This window comes from Marmota flaviventris, chromosome 3 (genome assembly GCF_047511675.1).
Source record: "Marmota flaviventris isolate mMarFla1 chromosome 3, mMarFla1.hap1, whole genome shotgun sequence".
Taxonomy (NCBI): domain Eukaryota; kingdom Metazoa; phylum Chordata; class Mammalia; order Rodentia; family Sciuridae; genus Marmota; species Marmota flaviventris.
The window spans coordinates 118239269-118261675 of record NC_092500.1 but is presented as its reverse complement, the minus strand read 5'-3'; the positions used below and the strand labels follow the sequence as shown (position 1 = coordinate 118261675).

Sequence of the window (22407 nt, the reverse complement as noted above, 5' to 3'; positions counted from 1 at the left end):
AGAGTTGTATAGTTTGTATATTGTCAGTCTCTTTATTATATTAAGAACAAATGGGGGGCTGGGGATGTGGCTCAAGCCGTAGCGCGCTTGCCTGGCATGCGTGCGGTCCGGGTTCGATCCTCAGCACCATATACAAACAAAGGTGTGTCTGCCGAAAACTAAAAAATAAATATTAAAAAATTCTCTCTCTCTCTCTCTTAAAAAAAAAAAAAAAAAAAAACAAATGGGAAGATAATAGGGTTTGGAAATTTAGGATTAAATGGTGTCTTAAGATGTCACTTTTAGGGCTGGGGTTGTAGCTCAGGGGTAGAGCACTTGCCTAGCATGTGTGAGGCACTGGGTTCGATCCTCAACACCATATAAAAGCAAATAAATAAGCCAGGTGCAGTGGCGCATGCCTGTAATCCCAGTGGCTCAGGAGGCTGATGCAGGAGGATTGTGAGTTCAAAGCCAACTCCAGTAAAAGCGAGGTGCTAAGCAACTTAGATTCTGTCTCTTCAAAAAAAATACAAAATAAGGCTGTGGCTCCGTAGTTGAGTGCCCCTTAGTTCAATCCCTGGTTATCCCTTGCCACACACACACACCCCCCAAAAAAGAAGAGAAAAACATAAAACAAAGGTATTGTGTCCATCTGCAACTTAAAAAATAATGTCACCTCTAAACTTTCTTCTCTTAAGTCCATTTTATTTTCTTTTTAAAGGATCAGTATTCCTTAACTTGTTGTAGAAGTTTTTGTGGGTTGTAGACATTATAGAAGGTAGACTACTTAATTGTATATTTTTTGTAGGTGTATTATCTCTGTGGATTATTATTTTTTAGCTTTACTTTCCCTTTTGGTTTGAATTGTAATTTTTACTTTTTTTTAATCCTCCATGAACATTTTATATTTTATTTAATGTCATATAATTAATTTTAATGTCATATTTTTAGTATGTTATGTTAGAAGCTTCCTAAAAGCCATTTTTAGATTCTTACATTAGGATAAGCTATGTGGTTAACTAATTCTGAACACCTCTTATTGTTTCTTCTTCAGGACACAGCCAGTGTGAAGTCCTCTAGTAGTCTAGAACCCAATCTTTTTTGTGATGAAGAAATTCCCATCAAGTCTGAGGAAGTAGTAACTCACATGTGGACTGCACCTTCATTCTGTGCAGAACATGCTTATTCTTCTGCTTCTAAGAGTTGTTCTCAAGGTATTACCTTTTTAAAAAAAAAAAAAATCCAGAGAAAATAAATCTAAAATGAGAAGAAGGGTTGTATTATTCAAGACTGTGAATCCCTCTTGAATTGAGTATGATGCCTACCATGAAATGCTAATAGAACCTGAAAATACTATTTTGGGAAATCTATTCTCTATTTGCATTTTCTATCATTAGGTAATCTAAAAATGAACATAGAATTATAGAGTTCTAATGAGAACTTTAAATTCCATATGATCACATATCTCATTTTTATAAAATTGCTGTTAGGCATTTTAGCCTCCATTTGATCATTACCAATTGTTGAAAGATTCACTGCTCTCTAAGAATATTCATTTTGGGTTGGGTAGCTTTAATTGTTAGAAAAGTTCTTCCTTTCCTTGGTGGATGATTTCTCCATGATGTTTGCTTTTCTTTTGCCTAGTAAAAATAAATTCATCCTGCTTTGTGTTACAACACTGTAATATGGAAAATGTCTCTCTCTCTCATAAATTTTTAAGATTTTATGGAAAAACATATTACAGTCTATTCATTTGGAAGATAACCATTTTTTAAAATTATTTTTTATTTTTAATTTTTTTGTGTATATGCAGTACTGGTGATTGAATACAGGGCGTCAAGCATGCTAGGCAAACACTCTAGCATTGAGCTCCCTCCCTACCCCTGGCTCCCCACACACCCCTTTTTAAAAATTTTTTGAGATGGGGTCTCACTAAATTGCCAAAACTGGCCTCAGACTTGAAATTCTCCTGCCTCCACCTCCTGAGTATCTGAGATTAACCTCCTGAGTATCTGAGATTACAAGCATCTGCCACTGTGACTAGCCAACCATTTATTTATGTAGGGCAGCTGACTGCTGAATCTTTTGGTATAGTCTAAAATGGAGACTGGGTAAGAGATTATGCAGTAGTCAGGATAAAGAAACAATTTTAAAGTGGCCTTTGGCATTGTAGATCTTTTTGTATTTGTTTTAAATTTCATTTTCACTTTCTAAGATGTAGTGGTGTGTGCTTGTAATCCCAACTACTAGGGAGGCTGAGGCAGAAAGATCACTTGAGCTTAAGAGTTTGAGGCCATTCTCAGAAACATTCTAAAACCTCATCTCAAAAAATAAGAAAACGCCCGGTGCAGTTGTGCACGCCTGTAATCCCAGTGACTTTGGAGGCTGAGATAGAAGGATCTTAAATTCAAAGCCAGCCTCAGCTATTTAGTGAGGCCCTAAGCAACTCAGTGAGACCCTGTCTCTAAATAAAATACAGAGGGGCTGGGGATGTAGTTCAGTGGTTAAATTGAGTTCAAGCCCTGGTACCAAAAAAAAAAAAAAAAGGACTGGGTTTGTGGCTCAGTGATAGAGCACTTGTCTAAGCATCTGTGAGGCACTGGGTTCAATCTTCAGCCCCACATGTAAGTAAATAAATAGTTATTTAAAAATAAAAAACAAAACAAACTTTATTTTACTTATATACTGATATAATGAATCCAGATATCTGAAGTCAGTGTAGGAGGAGGGGGAGACCCATTTTGTTCAACATTTACTTTGAAAAAATTACATTTGTCCATGGTTCTCAGTTTTCTGTCTTGCGGTACTTTTTTATAAAAGGTTCTAGCACTCCAAGAAAACAACCTCGGAAGAGCCCTTTGGTTCCTCGAAGTTTGGAACCTCCGGTGTTGGAGTTGTCACCTGGAGCTAAAGCCCAGCTGGAAGAGCTCATGATGGTTGGAGACCTCCTAGAAGTATCTCTAGATGAAACACAACACATATGGAGGATTTTGCAGGCCACCCACCCACCCTCAGAAGACAGATTCCTACATATCATGGAGGTACGGATTTACTGCTAACTTAAATAATGGTTTTAAAACCATTAAAATGCCCCGATTCCTTAGATAGTAAACTGGGGGATGACTGAGGGGGAGTAATCTGGCTGTCATGCTCTCCCACTTAAGCCAGAATAATTCTGCTTTATGATTTTCTTTATTGCTATTTTATGTAATATTAATTTTTGTGATTGTGGTGTTTGTTTTATTACTATTGGTTTTTAAAATTTTCTATAAAAGGCTATTTTTGTAAAAATTCTTTTTTTTCCCCTTAGGGCAATTGAAAACAACTAGTTTAAAACAGTCTCCTTAGCCCAGCCTTCCACTTTTGGAATGCCCAATATTAGGCAAGAAAATGTAGTGGTTAAAAAAAAAAAAAAAAGAATCAAGGGAATTGTTAAATAGAACTGGATTGGATAGGAGAGAGAGTTCATATTTGTATATTATACTTTCATAGCAGTTTGTAATTCATATAGTGTTTTTACATGCATGATCTCATTTGATTTGCCTCCTCAGAGGCAGGGGAAGAATAGGACAAGTATTAACCCCATTCTTCATATGGAGAAATATTACAATCAGAGAGATGGAAAGTTAAGATCACACATCTAATAAAAATTAACATACTTAATTCCTAACTCCTAATATTCTTTTCATTAGCCTCCTGGTTTCCATGTACTGGAGTCAGTGGTACAGTGACACCAGTTGTTGATACAAATGCATTTAGGGTACTATAATTTGGTTTTGGCTTGGAGGAAAAAAATCTAAGGTAGCCTAATTTAAATAGTGTTTTCTAGTCTACAGATCATTTTCTTCACATCCATTATCTCATATGGTCTTCTTTATTACATACAAGGAAACTCAAAGTATTATGAGGTTACATATGTTGTTCAAGGTGTGATAAACTTGAGGCATTTATAATACAGCAAATTCTACAATTCTTAGGTTCCTGTCAAAGATTCTCAAGTCTCAAATCTGCAGAAAAATGAATTCTCAATGTTTACCTTAGGAATAATCAAGTTTACATTTTTAGGTATTTCTTTTTCTAACCCCTGCATTTCTTTCTGTTATCAGACATATTTTTTCTGTTAAAATTTTTAATGTTTATTACATTGGTGAATAATGGCAACAGTGTTAGAAATTTGAAAACTGAAATTTTGTTTTTGTTTTTGTTTTGGTACTCTTGATTGAACCCAGGGTGCTGAACTGCTGAGCTACATCCCCGGCCCTTTTATTTTTTATTTTGAGACAGGATCTCACTAAGTTGTATAGGGTCTGGGTAAGGTGCTGAGACTGGTTTCTTTCTTTCTTTCTTTCTTTTTTTTTTTAGAGAGAGAGAGAGAGAGAGAGAATTTTTTATTATTTATTTTTTAGTTTTCGGCAGACACAACATCTTTGTTTGTTATGTGGTGCTGAGTATCGAACCCGGGCCGCACGCATGCCAGGCGGGCACGCTACCGCTTGAGCCACATCCCCAGCCCCTGAGACTGGTTTCAAACTTGCAGTTTTCCTGCCTCATCCTCCTGAGTCACGGGGATTATAGGCATGTGCCACTATACCCAGCATAAAGTGACAGTTTTTTGCATTGTCACATAAACTAGTTTCTAATCCTTGCCGAAGTCACTAAATACCCTTTGTAATGAGATCATGGAGACAGACTTATCTATTTTCCTGGTATTTTTGATAACTACTTAACCACCAAGAATTTATTGAGTTAATAAAGAACTTTTTGCAAACAAACTCTATACACATTAAACAATAAATTTCCATTTCTTCTTCCCTCACCCCCAGTAACATCAATTCTATTTTTCTACTTTGTGTCTCTGACTTTGCCTGTTCTAAGTACCTCATGTAAGAGAATGACACTGATTTTAAATGTCTTGCTTTAAAATTGTTTCTGATTTTATATCTTTGAAGGATGATAGCATGGAAGAGAAACCATTAAAAATGAAAGGCAAGGACTCTTCAGAGAAGAAACGTAAGCGGAAGCTAGAAAAGGCAGAACAACTTTTCGGAGAAGGAAAACAGAAATCCAAGGAGCTGAAGAAAATGGACAAACCTAAAAAGAAGAAATTAAAGTTAAATGCAGACAAATCAAAGGAACTGAACAAACTGGCCAAGAAACTGGCAAAAGAAGAAGAGAGAAAGAAAAAGAAAGAAAAGGCTGCTGCAGCCAAAGTTGAACTTGTTAAAGAGAGTACTGAAAAGAAAAGAGAGAAAAAAGTGCTGGACATCCCCTCAAAGTATGACTGGTCAGGAGCAGAGGAATCTGATGATGAGAATGCTATATGTGCTGCACAAAACTGCCAAAGGCCCTGTAAGGACAAGGTGAGTTCCAACTTTTTATAGGTGTGAGACAGGTCAAAAACAAGTTATAGAGACTTATATTTGATGTGTTAATAATATAATTATGATCCAGGATTTGGATTTCCAACATATGTGTTTTTTTAATTTCTATAAAATGTTTTGAATGGTGAGCCTCCTAGATCATTGTGTTTAATAGAAGAAATGTTTTCTTTTTTTAAAAAAATTACATACTTAGTGAACATAATAGATAGGAACATAGAGAAGGTATATGACATTTCCTGGCAAACAGAGCATTTCACACATAGTAGGCAGAACAAATTTTAAAATAAGTCTTATATCTTTCCTGTAGGGCAACTTAGAACTTTTCGGTTAGCTACGGCAGCCTGAAAAAATCACGGGCCAGTTTTTTATATTAAGAGCTTTAGCAAATTGCAGTAATATTTTTTTCCAAAAGACCTAAAACTTTTCATTTCTTATCCACACTCAGGCTCATGTGTATTTGTGACTGAATAGAATATGATTTTTTAAAAAATATTTTTTAAGTTGTGGATGGACACACAATATTTTTATTTATTTTTATGTGGTGCTGAGGATTGAACCCAGTGCATTACACATGTGAGGCAAGTGCTTTACCATTGAGCTACAGCCCCAGCCCCAGAATATGATTTTTTTTAAAAATCCTTTGTAACAAATAATTCAGACCTTTATAGGTATTATTCAAAATTTTTTCAGTTTTAAATTTTAATATAGTAATTCAGTATTGGCATTCTTAAGTTAATATTGATGTGAACTTATGAGAAAAATGGACAGAATTTATGAAAAACCTCAGTTCTTTAAATGATTAGAGGCATCTATTATTCTCATCAAGAATATTAACAAATTCATAGTTTTATTTATTATGCTCAATATACTCTTGGTATTTAGAATTTTAATAGCCCTTCAATTTTAAAGTCTGAGCAGAATAAATAAAACTGCATCACTATTCCCTACAGGTTGTATCCCAACTTATCTTTTCAGTCAGGTACTTACACATTTTTAAAGACTGAAGGGACCAAGTGGTCACTTTGTTCAGGCTCCTCATTTTACAAATGATGGAATTGGGAACTCAGAAAAGATAAATCCTGTGACCAAAGTCATAGAGCAAGAACCCTGCCTCTCTGGTCCCAAACTAGGTTTTCCACTAGTATCCCAGCTCTGTGGATAAGTCCTAAAATGTAAGTACAGCAACACATTCCTAAAATGACACTTAATACTTAGTTTTATTTTAGGGGCTTTCCATTCACTTTTGGAAAATGAATTAAGAGTAAAATATTTATCCCATAATCTAATTTTTCAAGGATAGCAGCTATAAATACTTAAATGTATTTGCTTCCTCAATTTTCTATAGTTTATTTTATATCATTGTCATATTGTCTCTTCACTTTCTTGCTTTATTCATTTCATAAACATTTTTCTATATTATAAACATTTTAATAATTAATTAGATTGTTAATATATGTATGAATTATTTTAATCTTTCATTTTGAATCTATTTTCTTCCAGAGTTGTTACTTAAAAGACTGATGGGAGGGTCAACTGTTTCTCTTTGGGTACTAAAGTATTAACAGCTCAGTGTTGGCAGAACCTTTTTCTTTTATTTAATTTTATGGCAGTTTCAAGACTAGTGGTGAGATAGGGTATTTCTCTTATAAGCTTTTTAAATCATTCTTCCTATAATTTTTATATACATCATGAACCCTTTGTCTTCTCTTTTTTGTCCTTGTCAGTTAATCTTTCTTCTCTGCTCACACTTAAATATGATTCTTTTCATCTATTATCCCTATCATTTTCCTATAACATAAACACTACAGGCAGTTTTTGTTGTCATTTGCTCTAAAATTAAATATAAATTAACACATGCCTGGCAAAACATGAAATTATCTCTGTGAATGCACTTGTTAACAAAAAATGCAGTGTGTTCAGAGGTGATCATTACTTTTCCATAGATCCTGAAATTTATTCTTGACATTATAGATATTTTTATAGGAACATTTTGATGGAGCAAAGATTTAGTGGAGTGTTCAGAGAAAATGTCTATTTTAACTGTAACCCTTGCCGTGTCACTAGCTTATATAAATTATACTTAGTGTTATTTTTCTCTGTTGAATTTTTTTTTGGTGGGGGGTACCAGAGATTGGACTCAGGGGCACTCAGTCACTGAGCCACATCCCCAGCCCTATTTTTTGTATTTATTTAGAGACAGGGTCTCACTGAGTTGCATAGTACCTTGCTTTTGCTGAGGCTTGCTTTGAACTCTTAATCCTTCTGCCTCAGACTCCTGAGCTGCTGAGGCTACAGGTGTGTGCCACCTCCCCGATTGTTGAATTTTTTTTTTTTTAAGTTGTAGGTGGACACAGTACCTTTAATTAATTAATTAATTTATTTATTTATATGTGGTGCTGAGGATTGAACCCAGTGCCTCACACATGCTAAGTAAGCACTCTAACCCTAGCCCCTCTCTGTTGAATTTTAAACAGATTATTTCAGATTATAAATGTTTCACATGTCATTGCTAGTTTGAAACTTTTGTGGTTCTCTGTTTATTCTTGACATTAGCTTCACTAAATATTTAGTACATTTCTTTTAAAATTTTTAAAAAGAATTTTAAAACTTCTCAGAGTTTGTAACATTTTTCTATGAAAATGTAATTAATGCACAGCACACATCTTTAGAACAAAATGATGACAAGAAAAGAATGCTTTTTAGGGAAGTCTGTTCTTTAAATATCATGCAGCAAGAAATAACTTCTAGGGTTCATTTTTAGGACATTTTTCTAACCTGTAATTACTATTACTTTGTCCTAAAATTTTGCAGATTGAGAAATATTCTTTTAAAAATTAGAAGAATGGTTACTCAAATGTACCTAGCCTTATTTTTTTTAAAGAGAGAGAGAGAGAATTTTTCAATATTTATTTTTCAGTTTTCGGTGGACACAACAACTTTATTTTATTTTTATGTGGTGCTGAGGATCAAACCAGCGCCCCACGCATGCCGGGTGAGCGCATTACCACTTGAGCCACATCCCCAGCCCAAGCCTCATTTTTAAGATGTTTTAGAAAGAATAAAAAAAGATAATACCAGAATATCATAAAATGGTTTTTAAAACTATCTCTTCCATCAATTACCAAATTCAAGATGAAATTAACTTTAAAACAATAACTGTTTTCAAAAAAATTAGTTTAAAAAGCAAGTATTTTCTTCCCAAAATCTGCTACTACAAAAATATTGGTACAAAGAATAAAACAAATTAACATTGAGAGAACAACTTCTTTGGGGCTGATCCTTAAGTAGCACTTTTTTTTAGTGTTAGAGTAAATACTTAATCATTTTATATATACGAATAGACTTTCCCTCCTCTTCTACTTTTTTATTCTCTTACTGTGGTGTTTTTCTTTACCCATTACTACTTCCTTCCATAACAAGTTTGTTATGGTAAGTTAAAAGATTTAAATTTATTAATTTGTGCCCCTCACATTTACTATTTGTTAGCCACTCAGATTTTAAAGAATCCTTAACCAAAGTATTTGTATTTTTAGTGACTTTACCTGTTCATAACTCTGATAGCATAGATTATCAAAGTCTGGATTAAGTAAATGTGTAACACACACATACATACACACACACATACATACACACACACGCACACATTTGAGATAGGGTTATTAAGTATTCTAATTCACCAGGGACTTTACCAGTTTAAACACTGTTATTCCACCTACTGGCAAATTTATCATTCCTGGGCACACTGGGAATCTACCCCAGACAATAGGTTGTATAATAATTTTTCTTGATGATAAAGCAAGAAAAGAAACAAAAAATAGTCCTTCTCTTATCAATATTTTTATCATAACCATCTATTAATCAAACTTGAGTTTCACTTTTGTTTGAAAAAGCCCATAGAATCATAAAGCACACTAAAGTTTGGAATGTCAACTGAATCCACAGAAAATTTTGACACAGGGGCAACAGATTACTTAGTAACTTGAAAACTCAAAAACACACAATTTGGCTAACTGGGGTTTGGGGATATAGCTCAGTTGTTAAGAGTGCTTGCCTAACATGCATAAGGCCCTGAGTTCAATCCCCAGCACCATAAAAACCAAAATAATAATTATAATTTGGGTAACTGCATGTGAATTCTAATAGTCATTTTTTCCTTCACTAGAAAAGGTGCTTAGTGAGTCACAAAATAATTATAAAAAAACTTAACAGAAAGCCTGATGTGGTGGTCATGCCTATAGTCCCAACTGTTTGGGAGGCTGACATAGGAGGATCACTTTAGTCCAGCCTGGGCATATAGCAAGACCCCATCTCTTAAAATAACAACAACGTAAAAAATGTCTGGGATGTGTTCAATTGACAGATAACAGACCTTATATTACATTATAAATAGGTTTTTGTATACAGGTGGAAAATTGTGTACATATATTTTCTTTTGAAATCATGGGAGAGCTAGGCTTAGGAGGGAACTTGCATTCCATATCACAAAAGGGAAAATAACATCTTCATTCTTGAAAAAGAATGGTCAATTTAATTTTGTGAAATTTGAAACCAATGACTATAGTGCAAAAGTAGATTTAAAAAGACATGAGAAAGCTGGGCACACTGGCGCATGCCTATAATCACAGCTACTTGGGAGGATGAGGCAAAAGGATCACAAGTTCAAAGCCAGCCTCTGCAACTTAATGAGGCCCTAAGCAACTTAATGAGACCCTTTCCCAAAATAAAAAATGAAAAGGGCTATGGATGCAACTCAGTGGTAAAATGCTTCTGGGTTCAACACCTGGTACCAGAAAAAAGGACACGAGACATTTTTCTTGATAATGAATACTGATAGATAAATCAGTAACTTTTTTTTGGATTAGCATGAATTATAATTGAATTGAATTATCTATTGGTTTAGGGGTAGCATTATGAAACAATGTAGTATCTCAGATCTAAGCATCTAAAGAAAAACAACTCATTTTTTCAATCCCCTTTACCAGTTCCAAACAAAACACTTATCCTGAGTTCACCTTTTATACAGTTAGCACTTTGTAAGCCTTTACCTGCTTGCAGTACCTTTATTTCTACTTTGCTGTATTTGAGCCATTATTTCCCTAGTTTGTCTTTGATTAGTGTGCTCCAAAAAGAATATTATGATTAATTTATTTATTGAACAGACTTCAGAAGTGAAACATTATACAGTTATACAGTAAAAATGGATTTAGGAAGTAATTGATGTTTCAATTTACAGGAAGAAGGTATTACAAAGAGGCAATAGTGATAGTCAAATTTAGAATATATAAGAACCACTTGGAAGCCAGGTGCAGTGTTATGTACTTGCAGTTCCAGCTACTTAGGAGGCTGAGGCAGGCATATCAGAAGTTTTAAGACTAGCCTGGACAATATAGCAAGACTGTGTCACAAAAACAGACAAGCAAGCAAAGAATCAGGTGGGGAACTTATTAAAAATGTAGGCTTCTGATTCATAATGCCCATATACTTTGAGTCTGGGATGGGTCCCAGCTACTTTTTTTTTTTAAGTTGTAGATGGACACAATATCTTTATTTTATATTATTTGCTTATGTGATGCTGAGGATAAACCCCAGTTCCTCACACATGCAAGGAAAATGCTCCACCACTGACCTACAACTCCAGCCTCCCAGCTACATTTTTAATGAACAGTCGAGTGATTCTGATGGAAGAGGTGACGCAATGCTACAGGCAGTTTTATAGGCAGGGAAATTGAGTGAGGTTAAATAGCTAGACTAAAATTATATATACCAGAGTTCAGAACTTCTGAGTGCAGTAATCTTTATACTTTTAATATTGTCTCTTAAGATCTAGAACTCTAAAATAGGAATAATAAAGACCAAAAAAATTATTGTACAAATTATCTTCCCTATCCTTTGTTATAAGCCTAAAATTACAGACACAACTATCATGGTTTTGGTAATTTTTATAGGACATGGAAACTAATTTTGAAAATTACTCACTTTCCCAGAATGAAACTCATTTATCTAGCCAAAACTTCCATTGTTCTTTCTCATAAGCTATGCTGAAGTGCTTTCTTTGATCCCTTTGTATTCCTTACTTTGCTCTGATAAATGATAAAGCTCATGGTTTAAGTGGCTTCCTGTATTGTCAATGAAATGATCAATGTTTGTATGGGAGAATAAGCTCTTTTGATCTTAAAGGTTCTCATCTGCCTTAACATAAAAACTACCACAATCACCCTCCAAATATAAAAGTCACTTTATTGTTAACTGTAGGTCTAAGGCTTAAAATGTTGCCAAACTACAGTGTTTCTCCAGCCTCCCGTAATCACAGAATTTTCCCTGTAGAGTTGTAGTTTGCTTGGCATTTGCCACTGATACTTATCAGTTTTCCAGACTTAATTTTAAACACCAGAGTGATCCTATTTACCTGTGTCTTTGACTGTTATAATTGGTTAATTTGTAAGATTTGACCTCTGATATTTGCTAACTTTTTATAGGGAGTTGTATTTGTAACGGAAGAAGAGAAGAATAAAAAATATTAGTTTTAAAAGTGGCCTATGTGACTGCTTTTCTAAAAAGGTATTTAATGCTCTTAGTACTTTGGCTTATCTCTTTGAAATAAAGCTAATACACAGGATTGCCTTCACATTGTTGTACTCTTCCTTTCTTGATTGTTAATTGCATTGTCTTAGAGCCTAGACATTGTTAATATTAGCTAAACTACTTGGCTGCTCTAGTAGAAGTTTCTTTTTTGTCAAGTTTTTCCCAAACATGTTTCTGCCTCACAAGGAGCCCCAGGTATTCATGAGGTAATGAAGTACCTAAGAGGCCTAATTTTGTGAACATACTGTGGTAAAATGTAATTTGGGGGTATTAACTTCTCAGCTTCTTTCTTTGAAAAATAACCCCATAAGAAGTCATTGTCTATCTCTGGACATTCCAGTTGTTTGCTATCATTTAAGCCAAGAAAGCTCTTTGGTTTGCTTTTATTCTGGGCTTAATGTTGTGTAACCTAAACATTCCCCAATCTTGTCTTCTACAGGTAGACTGGGTACAATGTGATGGTGGCTGTGATGAGTGGTTTCATCAAGTTTGTGTGGGTGTATCTCCAGAGATGGCTGAAAATGAAGATTACATCTGTATAAACTGTGCAAAGAAGCAGGGGCCAGATAGCCCAGGTCAATTACCACCTCCTTCCTACATAATGAGCTACAAACTACCAGTGGAGGATCTTAAAGAGACCAGTTAGCAAATGCTTGGTTAGTTTGGGACATGGGGGGAAATGGACCACATTGAGACCTTAGTCATCAAGTAAAGTGGTTTAGATCCACTCGTAATGTTGCTTCCAAAGATGGCCTTCAGAGACAGTCCTCTGAGTTCTGGCTTCCTCTTTGCATGGATTGTGTGGGCTACATTCCCCGTCTACACATTTGTGCAAAGAATGTCTTCTTGGCACAGTAGCCAGTATTTCAACTCATGTCTCCTTTGAGTATGGTTTACTGCACTAAAGTCGGACACTTGATGGAGCTCTTAGGCGGCTGGTTGGCATTAATATATTGGTGCGCTAGTAAGGCATGTAGGATGTGGCTTATAGCCAGTTGATATTAGTTAGAGGCTTACAACCTAGGGGCAAGCACCATGAGAAGGTGTTGATTGCTTGAATCTTCTTAGTTGGGGTAATTGAAGTTAGAGAACCATTTTCCTTCTATCACCTGGTATTTAAAGCTCTACCATTATAACGAGGAGGTACAGGCTAGAATTACTCCTGTTAGAAGTCTTGGGATTATAGCCCAGTCTGTAGGCCTCAGCCACTTGTGCTTGTTTATACCAAGAAGAAAACCCAAATAAGAGAACCTTGCACCATCTGAGGCAGATCACCTTACCTTCCTAAGGAGGAGGATGTCATCTAGTTAGATTGGATTCTGGATTTACATTTTAGAGAAGAGCAGGTACATGGATCCAGGCTTCTGCACCCCCCCACCACCACCACCAAAAAAAAAAAAAGATGATGATGATGATGAAAATGATGACGACAACGAGGACGACCAGTCAGAATGTCTTAACTGAGCCACAGTGATGCATGCTTTTCGGGAAAACCTTCATTTACAAGTATTCCAGACACCACCAGGCTTCAGGCATGGCCATGAGCAAGACCAGCAAATAACAGCTTTTTGCCTTGCAGCTCTGACCCCAATGTTGTCTGCTGTCTCCAACATGGCAACTCTGAACATGGCAACTCTGAACATGGCCTACAGCAGGATGCTGTTGAATAACACCATGGCTTCATCAGAGGATGTGGGGTTGTAGTACTTCTGGGTGATGAAGTTGTTTTAGTAAATCCATTTTTAAAAAGAAAAAAAGGACTTGTTTTTACTTTTTTCTAAATGTCTCTGACTACTTACTGTTCTATAAATAGATTATTTTTCCTTTTTTAATATACATATATGAATATATAAATATATATATTTACTGTTACCAGCAGCATATGACAGTTTCAGCATCAAAAATCCATTTGGGAACTTGCTTTTTCTTTGTTGCTTTTTGATAAATCCCAGTTCCTTCCTTGTAGTACAAGGAGTTATCACTCCCTTCTCTATCCTAGCTTGACCAGATCTTCCATTTTGCTTTTGTTCCAATGAGATGTATTTTCTTTTTGTGTTGGGATTTATTCCTGTCTTTTGGGAAACTTGGTCTTACTCTAGTCTGTGCTGGCTGTTTTTTCTTTTGTTTGTAAATGTTTGAAACTATGGTGCTGTGTCCTCTTCCCTGCTGTTGCATTCTCTGTTCTTGTTAAAGGGTTAGGTGAGCAGTGTGTAAGCTCTTACTAGAAGGGGACTAAAATTTTTAAAAGGACAAAATAACAAAAAATAGCGTTTTATCTTCACTATCTTGTGTCCTTCATTTTGATTTACAAATCTGTGGTTTGACTTAAATTCATCAGTTGTCCTTTTAAAAGCGGGTGGGGTGGGCCTAGAAACAGCTTATAGTCTCCTTTTCCCTTTTTTGCCCCAGTCTCTTTTAAAGAAATGTCTTCTAGTAACTAGAAGTGAAATGTACTGTCCAGTTACAGTTTGAGTGGGTATGAGATTTAACTCAAAAGTCATCTTACTTAAAAACAGCAAAAGCTTTCTTATAAAATCCAGTTTCTATAAATGCTTTCTGTATGGTTCATACTACCTACTTTTTGGTCACTCTTTCCGTAGTACTTGACAACATTTTGAGTGTTTCAACCTGTTAGATTTGTAAATGTTGCTGTGTGTGTGTCTTAAGATTTCAAGTGTATGTATGATTTAAGATTTCAGTGGACATTGCAAGGTAACTAATTAACCAATTTTATGTTTTCATTTTGCCAAACTAAAGACCATTGGTTAAGAAGTTCATCTGGTTATATTATAGAAGAAAGCACAATATTTTTTGCCTTTTGGTCTTTGTAAAAGTCTTCCAGTACTTGTGGTTAAAAATTGAATGTAATTCAATTTTTCAAAAATTCAAGATGTAAGCAATGGATGCCTAGAATACGTTTTAAGATTTGATTTCTCCTTCCCAATCATCTGTTAATTATGTCATCAACAATGGAGAATCATAAGAATGCTGAGAAGAGTGGCCGTTCGGGTGCTTGGTTTCTTGAAGTGTATAGTGGATAAAGTTGGCTGTTTGGGAATAATTTGTGTGTTTGATAATTGTATTTGCTTTTTGGAGACCTGGGGAAAATACAAGGCAGTCTTCTACCCATGAATAGTTGCCTGTCCTTCTGACATTTTGAAGCTTAAATATATTATTTAATTGATAACTGTGGGATTTTCTGAATTTATTTGAAAGATTTGGTCTGCCTTGACCACAGATTTAAACTGAGGAGAACAGAAGAGAGAAATTAGTGCCCTCTTCCCTCACCCAAATGTACAAATCTGAAGTTTTGGAATTCACTAAGTAGGATTCATCTATTTAAAGAAATGTTGGTATTCTAATATAAAGCTTTATTGCCACTTAAAGAAAATTACTAATTTACAACTTACTTCATACTTCTGTGTTAACATTTTGTATTAAAACTTGATTTAAAATGTTTCTGAACCCTTCCTGGCTCCCAAATTTGCCATTCTTCATCATATTTTAACTTGTGTTTAATTCTTTCTAAAGTTTTTATCATTGCCTTCATTTCAAATATTTTGACAAAGGTAGTAGAAAAGAAACATGGGGGGAAAATGGTAGGTCTTTGATAATTCTTAAAAGGGTAAAGTCATTAGAACTGTGCAAATTCCCAAATAGCATTAGTAGTTAGCTTTCTAGTTGGGGAAAGAAGAGGGACATTTTTTTCCTTACAAATGTTTATTTTACTTTCTATAGTTACTGCAAAAAGCCATGTTGATATAGATGCTGGGCTTACTAAGCTGTTGCAAACCATCTTTGCCTGCATGGTTCAAACTTGTGCCTCAGTACAATTATAAATTATACTGCATGTCGTACTTTGAAAAGGCAAACATTAAATCTATGATTGCCCACAATCTAGTAATCAGAAACATGGCAAATGCTGACAGAACTTTAAGATCTGCATGATTTTACCTGTGTTTCACTTCTGTTCTTCTCTACTTTTGTCTTTACCATGTGTCCAGGAAATGTCAATTTGTTTTTCTTAATTGTTGGATTCTGGATGTAGTTCAGTGCATGTGAACAAACTCCCTACTTTCCACTATTTTAATTCTGTAGTACATTTGTATACATTATCAGCCAGTACTTAAAGTAGGAGGATAAAAAGAAAAATTAAAAACCCCTCTTTAAAAGGGTGGGATTATTCATTTTTTAAAAGGAGAAAGTGACAGTTTGGAGTGGGACTTGAAAATTGTAAATTGTGGAAAAATGGAGCTGTTGAAGTTCCACACATAATTAGGTTCAATAAAGTTTCACATGTGAATTAGCTTCATATGTGTGGAGAAAGTTGCTTTTGCGGTAGGTCCTTAAGTATAATTCCTTTTGAAATCCCCCCTCCGCTTAATTAAAGCATAGTTACTTCTTTGCCTCTGAATGTGCCAAGTGGTATTTACAGCCTGAGAGGGAAGGAATGGATGTTAGTATATTTTTGGAATTGCAGTCTTCTCTTGGCCTGGATCATATCTAGTCACTACTATGCAACAGAGGATATGCACTGGAAAATGATATGATAGGTTTTGAAAGATGTATCCTGCTTGCTCTTACTCTTTTGTAAACCTCAATGCCCCCTATTATTATTCCCTTACGTATTTATTTACAATTTACCAGGGTTATTGATGGTGCCTTATGGAAAGTATAAATTCATTCCCTGATTTTAAGCATGTTTTACATTTTTTTTTTGCTTTCTGAAAGCATATTAGATATGGTTAATTGCATTACATCTAAAAAATAATAAAAAGTGTGTGCACTCAGTTCCCAGTCTCCACTCCCAACCCAACTCCTGTCATTTACATTGGTAGAACTTTAAATAGTAACAAAGTAAAGGTAAATATTAGTGATGAGTTTTGACAATTCTGAGGAAATTTAGCAAGTATATGGGAGCCACTTTTAATCTGTGCCAAAGCAGTTCCTAGTATTTTATTTGCTCTCTAACTATAAAATAAAAGAACTGAGCTCAAATAATTTTATGAGTGAAGTGATTAGCCTATTATGCTGACAGTGGCATTTGGGGGAAAGTGTGAGATTAATTCCTGAAGATTTCACTTGTCCTCTGTTTTTAAAAAATATTTATTTTTTAGTTATAGGTGGATACAGTATCTTTGTTTTATTTTTATGTGGTGCTGAGGATTGAACCCAGTGCCTCGCACATGCTAGGTGAGCGCTCTACCTCTGAACCACAACCCTAGCCCCTTATCCTTTATTTTTAAGCAAGAAACCAACCAGTGATGACCAACTTAGACATGTCCTCACCTTTAGATTTTGAGAACTGTATACTTTTGCTGCCAACCAATGGTAGGGACAAGAAGAAATATTCTTTTTCTTTTGGCCTCCTAATGCTCAGAACTAGTTCAAACCCCAAGTTACTTCAGAAAAGTAAATGGCACTTTATCCCGATTGCCAAGGTCACCAGGTTTTGCAAACATGAAGGACAGATAATTGCTGAAAATAGTAAAGTTTTGCTTATAGTGGATTTGGTCCCGGTTTCATGAAGTGTATGATTTGTATGTATAGGTTGGGAAGAAAGTTGGTAGGAAAAGGGAAGAAAAAATCTGGTTATCTTTTAACTTAGAAGATAATTTTCTTGCCAACAAAAAAAGGTGTCTGAAATTTCATAAAATGACAAATACTTTCCTATGTAAAACTAAAATCCTCACAATTTATATCAAATATTTCTTGGGGCCTTTACATTGTGGTTGATATCAATAAATAGAAGATACAGATTTCCTTTATGGGCCATTCATTGGGAGATCACACATGATAAAAGGAGAGAACAATACAAAAGAATGCATCTGAGTAGCATATTGTATGAATAAACTTCATTCGATTTTGGAATTTCTTGACTCTTCTCACCTGTTTGCTCTTTAAGATGTATTTCTACTCATACTCTGGCAGGAAGAAAGAAAATTAATATTTATACATAGTATTCTATGAAATTTACTAGGCAAGACTTTTCTCTTGACCTTATCTTTAGAACTGGCCTGTGAATCTTGTCAGTAGGGGGAAAAGACCATCACAAGAAGCCTTGAAGTGGCTAGTTGGTTCCTGCTGGAGAACTTAAAGGAAACTTTTTGAGTTGTCAGGAATGAAGTAAGAAAGATGAAGTAAAAATCTAATGTATATTAGAAAAGTTTTTTTTTTTTTTCTTTCCAGAAATCCAGACAAGAACCCTAGAATTACATAATGTGAAGAACACTGGATTTGGGGGCCTTAAAGGACAATTTTTAAGGATTTTCCTTCTTAATAGTTCATAGAATTTAACAAAATAGTAGAGGTTATGTAGTCCAAGTCCCCACTTAATGATTTAAAAAAATTATTCAGTATTCCTGAGGAGGGAACATATGACCCATAACCTATACTTGACTATCCTGTTTTCATAAGATCTGTTGCTGGGTGTCTGTAATCCCAGCTACTTGGAAGGTTGAGGCAGTAAGATTGCAAGTTTGAGTACAACCTGGATAAGGTAGTGAGCCCCTGTATCAAAGTTAAAAAAAAAAAAACGGACTATGGGATGTAACTTATGGTAGAATGTCCCTAGTTTCAATTTCCAGTACACACACACACACACACACACACAAAACCTTAAGTGAGTCACAAAACCATCCTCAAACTTTCCATGTAGTTTTACCTCCGCTTAGGTCTGAGTTTTGCAGAGTTCATCAAGCACTTCCATGTATATTCCCAAACCAGCATGTTCTGCATCTCTGTGGAGGTAAGGTGAAAATGAAAGACATTTTGAGAAACCTAACCATGTCTTTGCCCATTCTGAATTGGTACCTAACCCTAGTAAGTAATTCCCATTCCTTCCCCCACTCCAAATCAGGACTTGGCTCCTTTCTGCATACTGTACTGCTGTGCTGAAACCAGTAGGCACTTGGGCACTGAACAACTTTAGTCTTTCTGACCTTGTCCTGCTACCCTCTCTGATTGGCGCTAAGCTTTGTTGAGATGAAAAATAGCTTATCTCTAGTCGTTTCTTGGGAATCCAGCACAACAATTCAAGCACACCTAGTCTTGGTCAGTGCCCCAGGCTTCTGTTTGTCATAGAAGCATCTTCACTCTAGAGTTCCAGTTGGAACATTGAGGCTGGTTTAATTCACCCTGCTTCTCATCACTGTATGTATTGCTGTCTTCTAAAATAGAAGCCCATCCAGTCATCAGTACTTGGTCATATTCTAGGACTGTTACTGCTTTCCTCAATTTACCATTGCTATCCTCCCCGCCAATTCTTTGCATTAAAAAGCTCTTCCTTTGCTATTCTAAGAAGTAGAGACTAGATTTATCTACTTCCTAACTGGAAATTGGGTCTTCCTGAGCTACATTTACTTTAGGGCTATTTCACATGGAAAGTGCTCATTCACTTGACTGTGAATAAGTAGGTGAGCATGGGTAGGGTACAGGGTCTTTTACCCCTGTTCTTGACTGCCATTATAAAACCATTGGGTTTTGTTTTTCACTGTGAAGCCTCTGCTACCCAGCTGTATCATCTGTCCTCATTGCTGTCATCTCTTGTTCCTCCTCTATATCCGTTGAAGGACTTCAATGGTTCGTGGAACCCTTTATCTCCAGCTCTGCCATCATTTTGGGCAATTTCATTCACCATGGATGACCTTAAGTTTCTATATCTCCATCTCCAATAGCATTTTCACTCCATTTAGTAAACCAATCAGGCCACACCTTAGATTCTTGTCAAAAACTTATTTCTGAAATATTAAATTGTAGGATCCTCTTCATAAAACTGATTTTAATGCTTTGTCCTTTGATCCCTTTCACAAGGCATTTGACTTCAAGCAACCTCCAATTCCTTAATCACTTTTTTTCTTCCAATCCGTTTAGTTCACTCAGGCTTCATTCCTCCACTTAGTTTAGATTATGACCTGTCACTCACTCATGGTCTGTTGTTTTTCCTTCAGTCTGGCTCTGCAGAACCTTATCCTTGGATAGGTGTAGCCATATGACTTCACTTTCGTGGGTTGCTGTGTCTGCTTACAACACACCATTGATTGGTGGCACCACACATTGACTCAGGTGGGTAATACTCTCAAAGCCATTGGGCAAGGGGGCCTTTAAGGAACCTGAAACCTCTCCCATTTTTAAAGGGCATTTCAGACTTTCACTTCTTGTCAAATACACAAACATTTCTCCTCCCTCAGCAGAGGCCTGCTAGGCCCACCTAACACAGCAGAAGTTGAGAACTCTAAGCTTCCTTAATTATAAATATCATAAGCATCTTCATCTATCCCAGAAATGGTATCAATACTAGGAATATGTATGTGAATGAGCTAGTCAGTGTATCACTTTAGCATATAAACAGGCTCAGGTCTCTCCTATATTGGTACTCTCCTTTTAACCTTTTTTCCTCTTTTTCTTGCTCTTTATCTTTCCATTATAGCCAAGCCCATCTGTTCTATTTCACTTTCACATCACTCAGTTGATGGTAATCTGGATTTTCAACATTTCATTCAAGTTATTCCTACTAAAGTTACCAATGAACTCCATATTACTAAGGCTAGTGGATGCTTTTCTCACCTCTCTTCAGCATTTGACACTGTTCACTCTCTTCTTTATTGGCTTCTTGGTCATTCTAAAACGTTTTTTTTTCTTCTTTAATGCTTAAAGTAATGTCATCAGGGACCCTTCTTTATACACTGTGGCTACCCTAGTCTTCTTCCAATTACCACTTTTATTCCGATGATTCCCGTGTCTCTATCACCGGCCCATGCTTTTTAAAATAAGTTCTTTACTCAACTGCAGGAAACATTTCCACTTTTATTTGTTTTATTCAATCCAAATCATTGTCAAAAACCAAACTTACCTCCTTCCTGCCCCCAAACCAGTTCTTTATTCTTTGTTCAAAAGAATGGCTATTTGCCAGGCAATACACTTTGAACCATTCTATTATTTCTTACTACTCATTTTTCATATGCAATTAGATGCAACTAAATTCTTTTTATTCACTTACCTTTCATCTCCATCTCCTCTGTTGCCATCACTTTTCACATGACTTTCATAAACCAGCCTTCAGTCTTGTGACTCTAGTTTATTTTTCAAATTACTACCAGAACAAATTGCCCAAAGAGCCAATCTGTTCATTACTTTCTTTGTCTTATGCGATCTGCCCTGTATACTGTCTTCTAGGTTCATTTTCCACGTAACACCTTCTGTTACTGTGCTTCAGCCGTATTGATTTTCACTTTACATGTACCAGGCTACCAGGCTTACTTTCTGTAATGCCTTCTAGTTTTATTCTTTTTTAAAAAATATTTATATTTTCTTTAGTTGTAGGTGGATACAATGGCGTTATTTTATTTATTTCTATGTGGTGCTGAGGATCAAACCCAGTGCCTCACATATGCTAGGTGAGCACTCTACCACTGAACACAACCCCAGCCCTATAGCTTTATTCTTTGAGAGATATTCGCTTAAATGCTCTCTTCAAAGGCCCTCTTATTCTCTCACAATAACCTGTTCTGTTCTTTTGTAGGACTTTGTAATATGTGATATATTTATGAGAGCAGGGGCCTTACCTTCCTTTATCTCTCTATACCTAGCAACTAGAACAATACTATGCATATAGTAGACATTTAATAAATAAATACTGAATGAACATTGGTTTGTGCTTGTTCCTCCCTAAATATTATTATCCCTTTCTAATTTTTGTTTGTTTTTCATTTGGTATTAGGAATTGAACACTTTACCACTGGGCTACTAAAGTCCTTTCTACTTATTTATTTCTATTTTGATACAAGTTCTCCCTAAGTTGCTGAGGGTCTCACTAAATTGCCAAGCTGGCCCCGAACTTGTGATCCTCCTGCCCCAGCCTCCTGAATGGCTTGGATTACAAGCGTGTGCCATCTTACCTGGTCCTTTCTGCAAACTGCTACATCCTCAACTACTACCTCCTCATTTTTCAAAATTCAGCTTATCCACAAACTCAAGTTTTCTAGGTTACTCTTTTCTTAATCTGATTTAAATGTCTTTTCCTGGCGCTCTGACACCATTTAGAATATATAATGGTTATCAAAGTGTGGTTTCTGAATCAGCAGCACTAGCACAACAGGGTAGTTTGTTAGAAAATCATATTATTGGACCTGACCCAAGACATCTTAACTCAAAAACTGGGAGTGGTGCCAACAAACTGCATTTTAACAAGCCCTCCAGGTGATTGTGATACCTGCCGGTAAAGTTTGAGAACCACAAGAGTATAGTAACCATATGTCTCCAGGACAATGCCTAGAACAAGATTATTACAAAGACCTGAAATCCATTGTCTTGAAGCCTCATCCATCCAAGTTCTTGTGAGGATGTGAACAACTAATTCAAGTTCCTGACAGCCTTTTCACATTTGAGGATATCTTTATCCTCAAATTATCCATTTTGAATATTCCATTATCTCTGCCCCACCCCAGCCCTCATCCTCAACTCCTGG

At 35.8% G+C, this 22407-nt stretch overlaps 1 protein-coding gene across 1 annotated transcript in view; it reads left to right on the top strand.

Moving 5' to 3' along the window:
* Window positions 1-16254, top strand: part of Kdm5a (lysine demethylase 5A) — an 84159-nt gene extending 67905 nt beyond the window's left edge. The window contains exons 25-28 of the mRNA XM_027951056.2: window positions 1034-1193; window positions 2800-3020; window positions 4929-5339; window positions 12382-16254. Of these exons, the coding sequence (XP_027806857.1) occupies window positions 1034-1193; window positions 2800-3020; window positions 4929-5339; window positions 12382-12588 (999 nt within the window). The 3' untranslated portion in view covers window positions 12589-16254. The remainder of the gene's footprint in view (window positions 1-1033; window positions 1194-2799; window positions 3021-4928; window positions 5340-12381) is intronic.
* Window positions 16255-22407: the final 6153 nt, after the last annotated feature.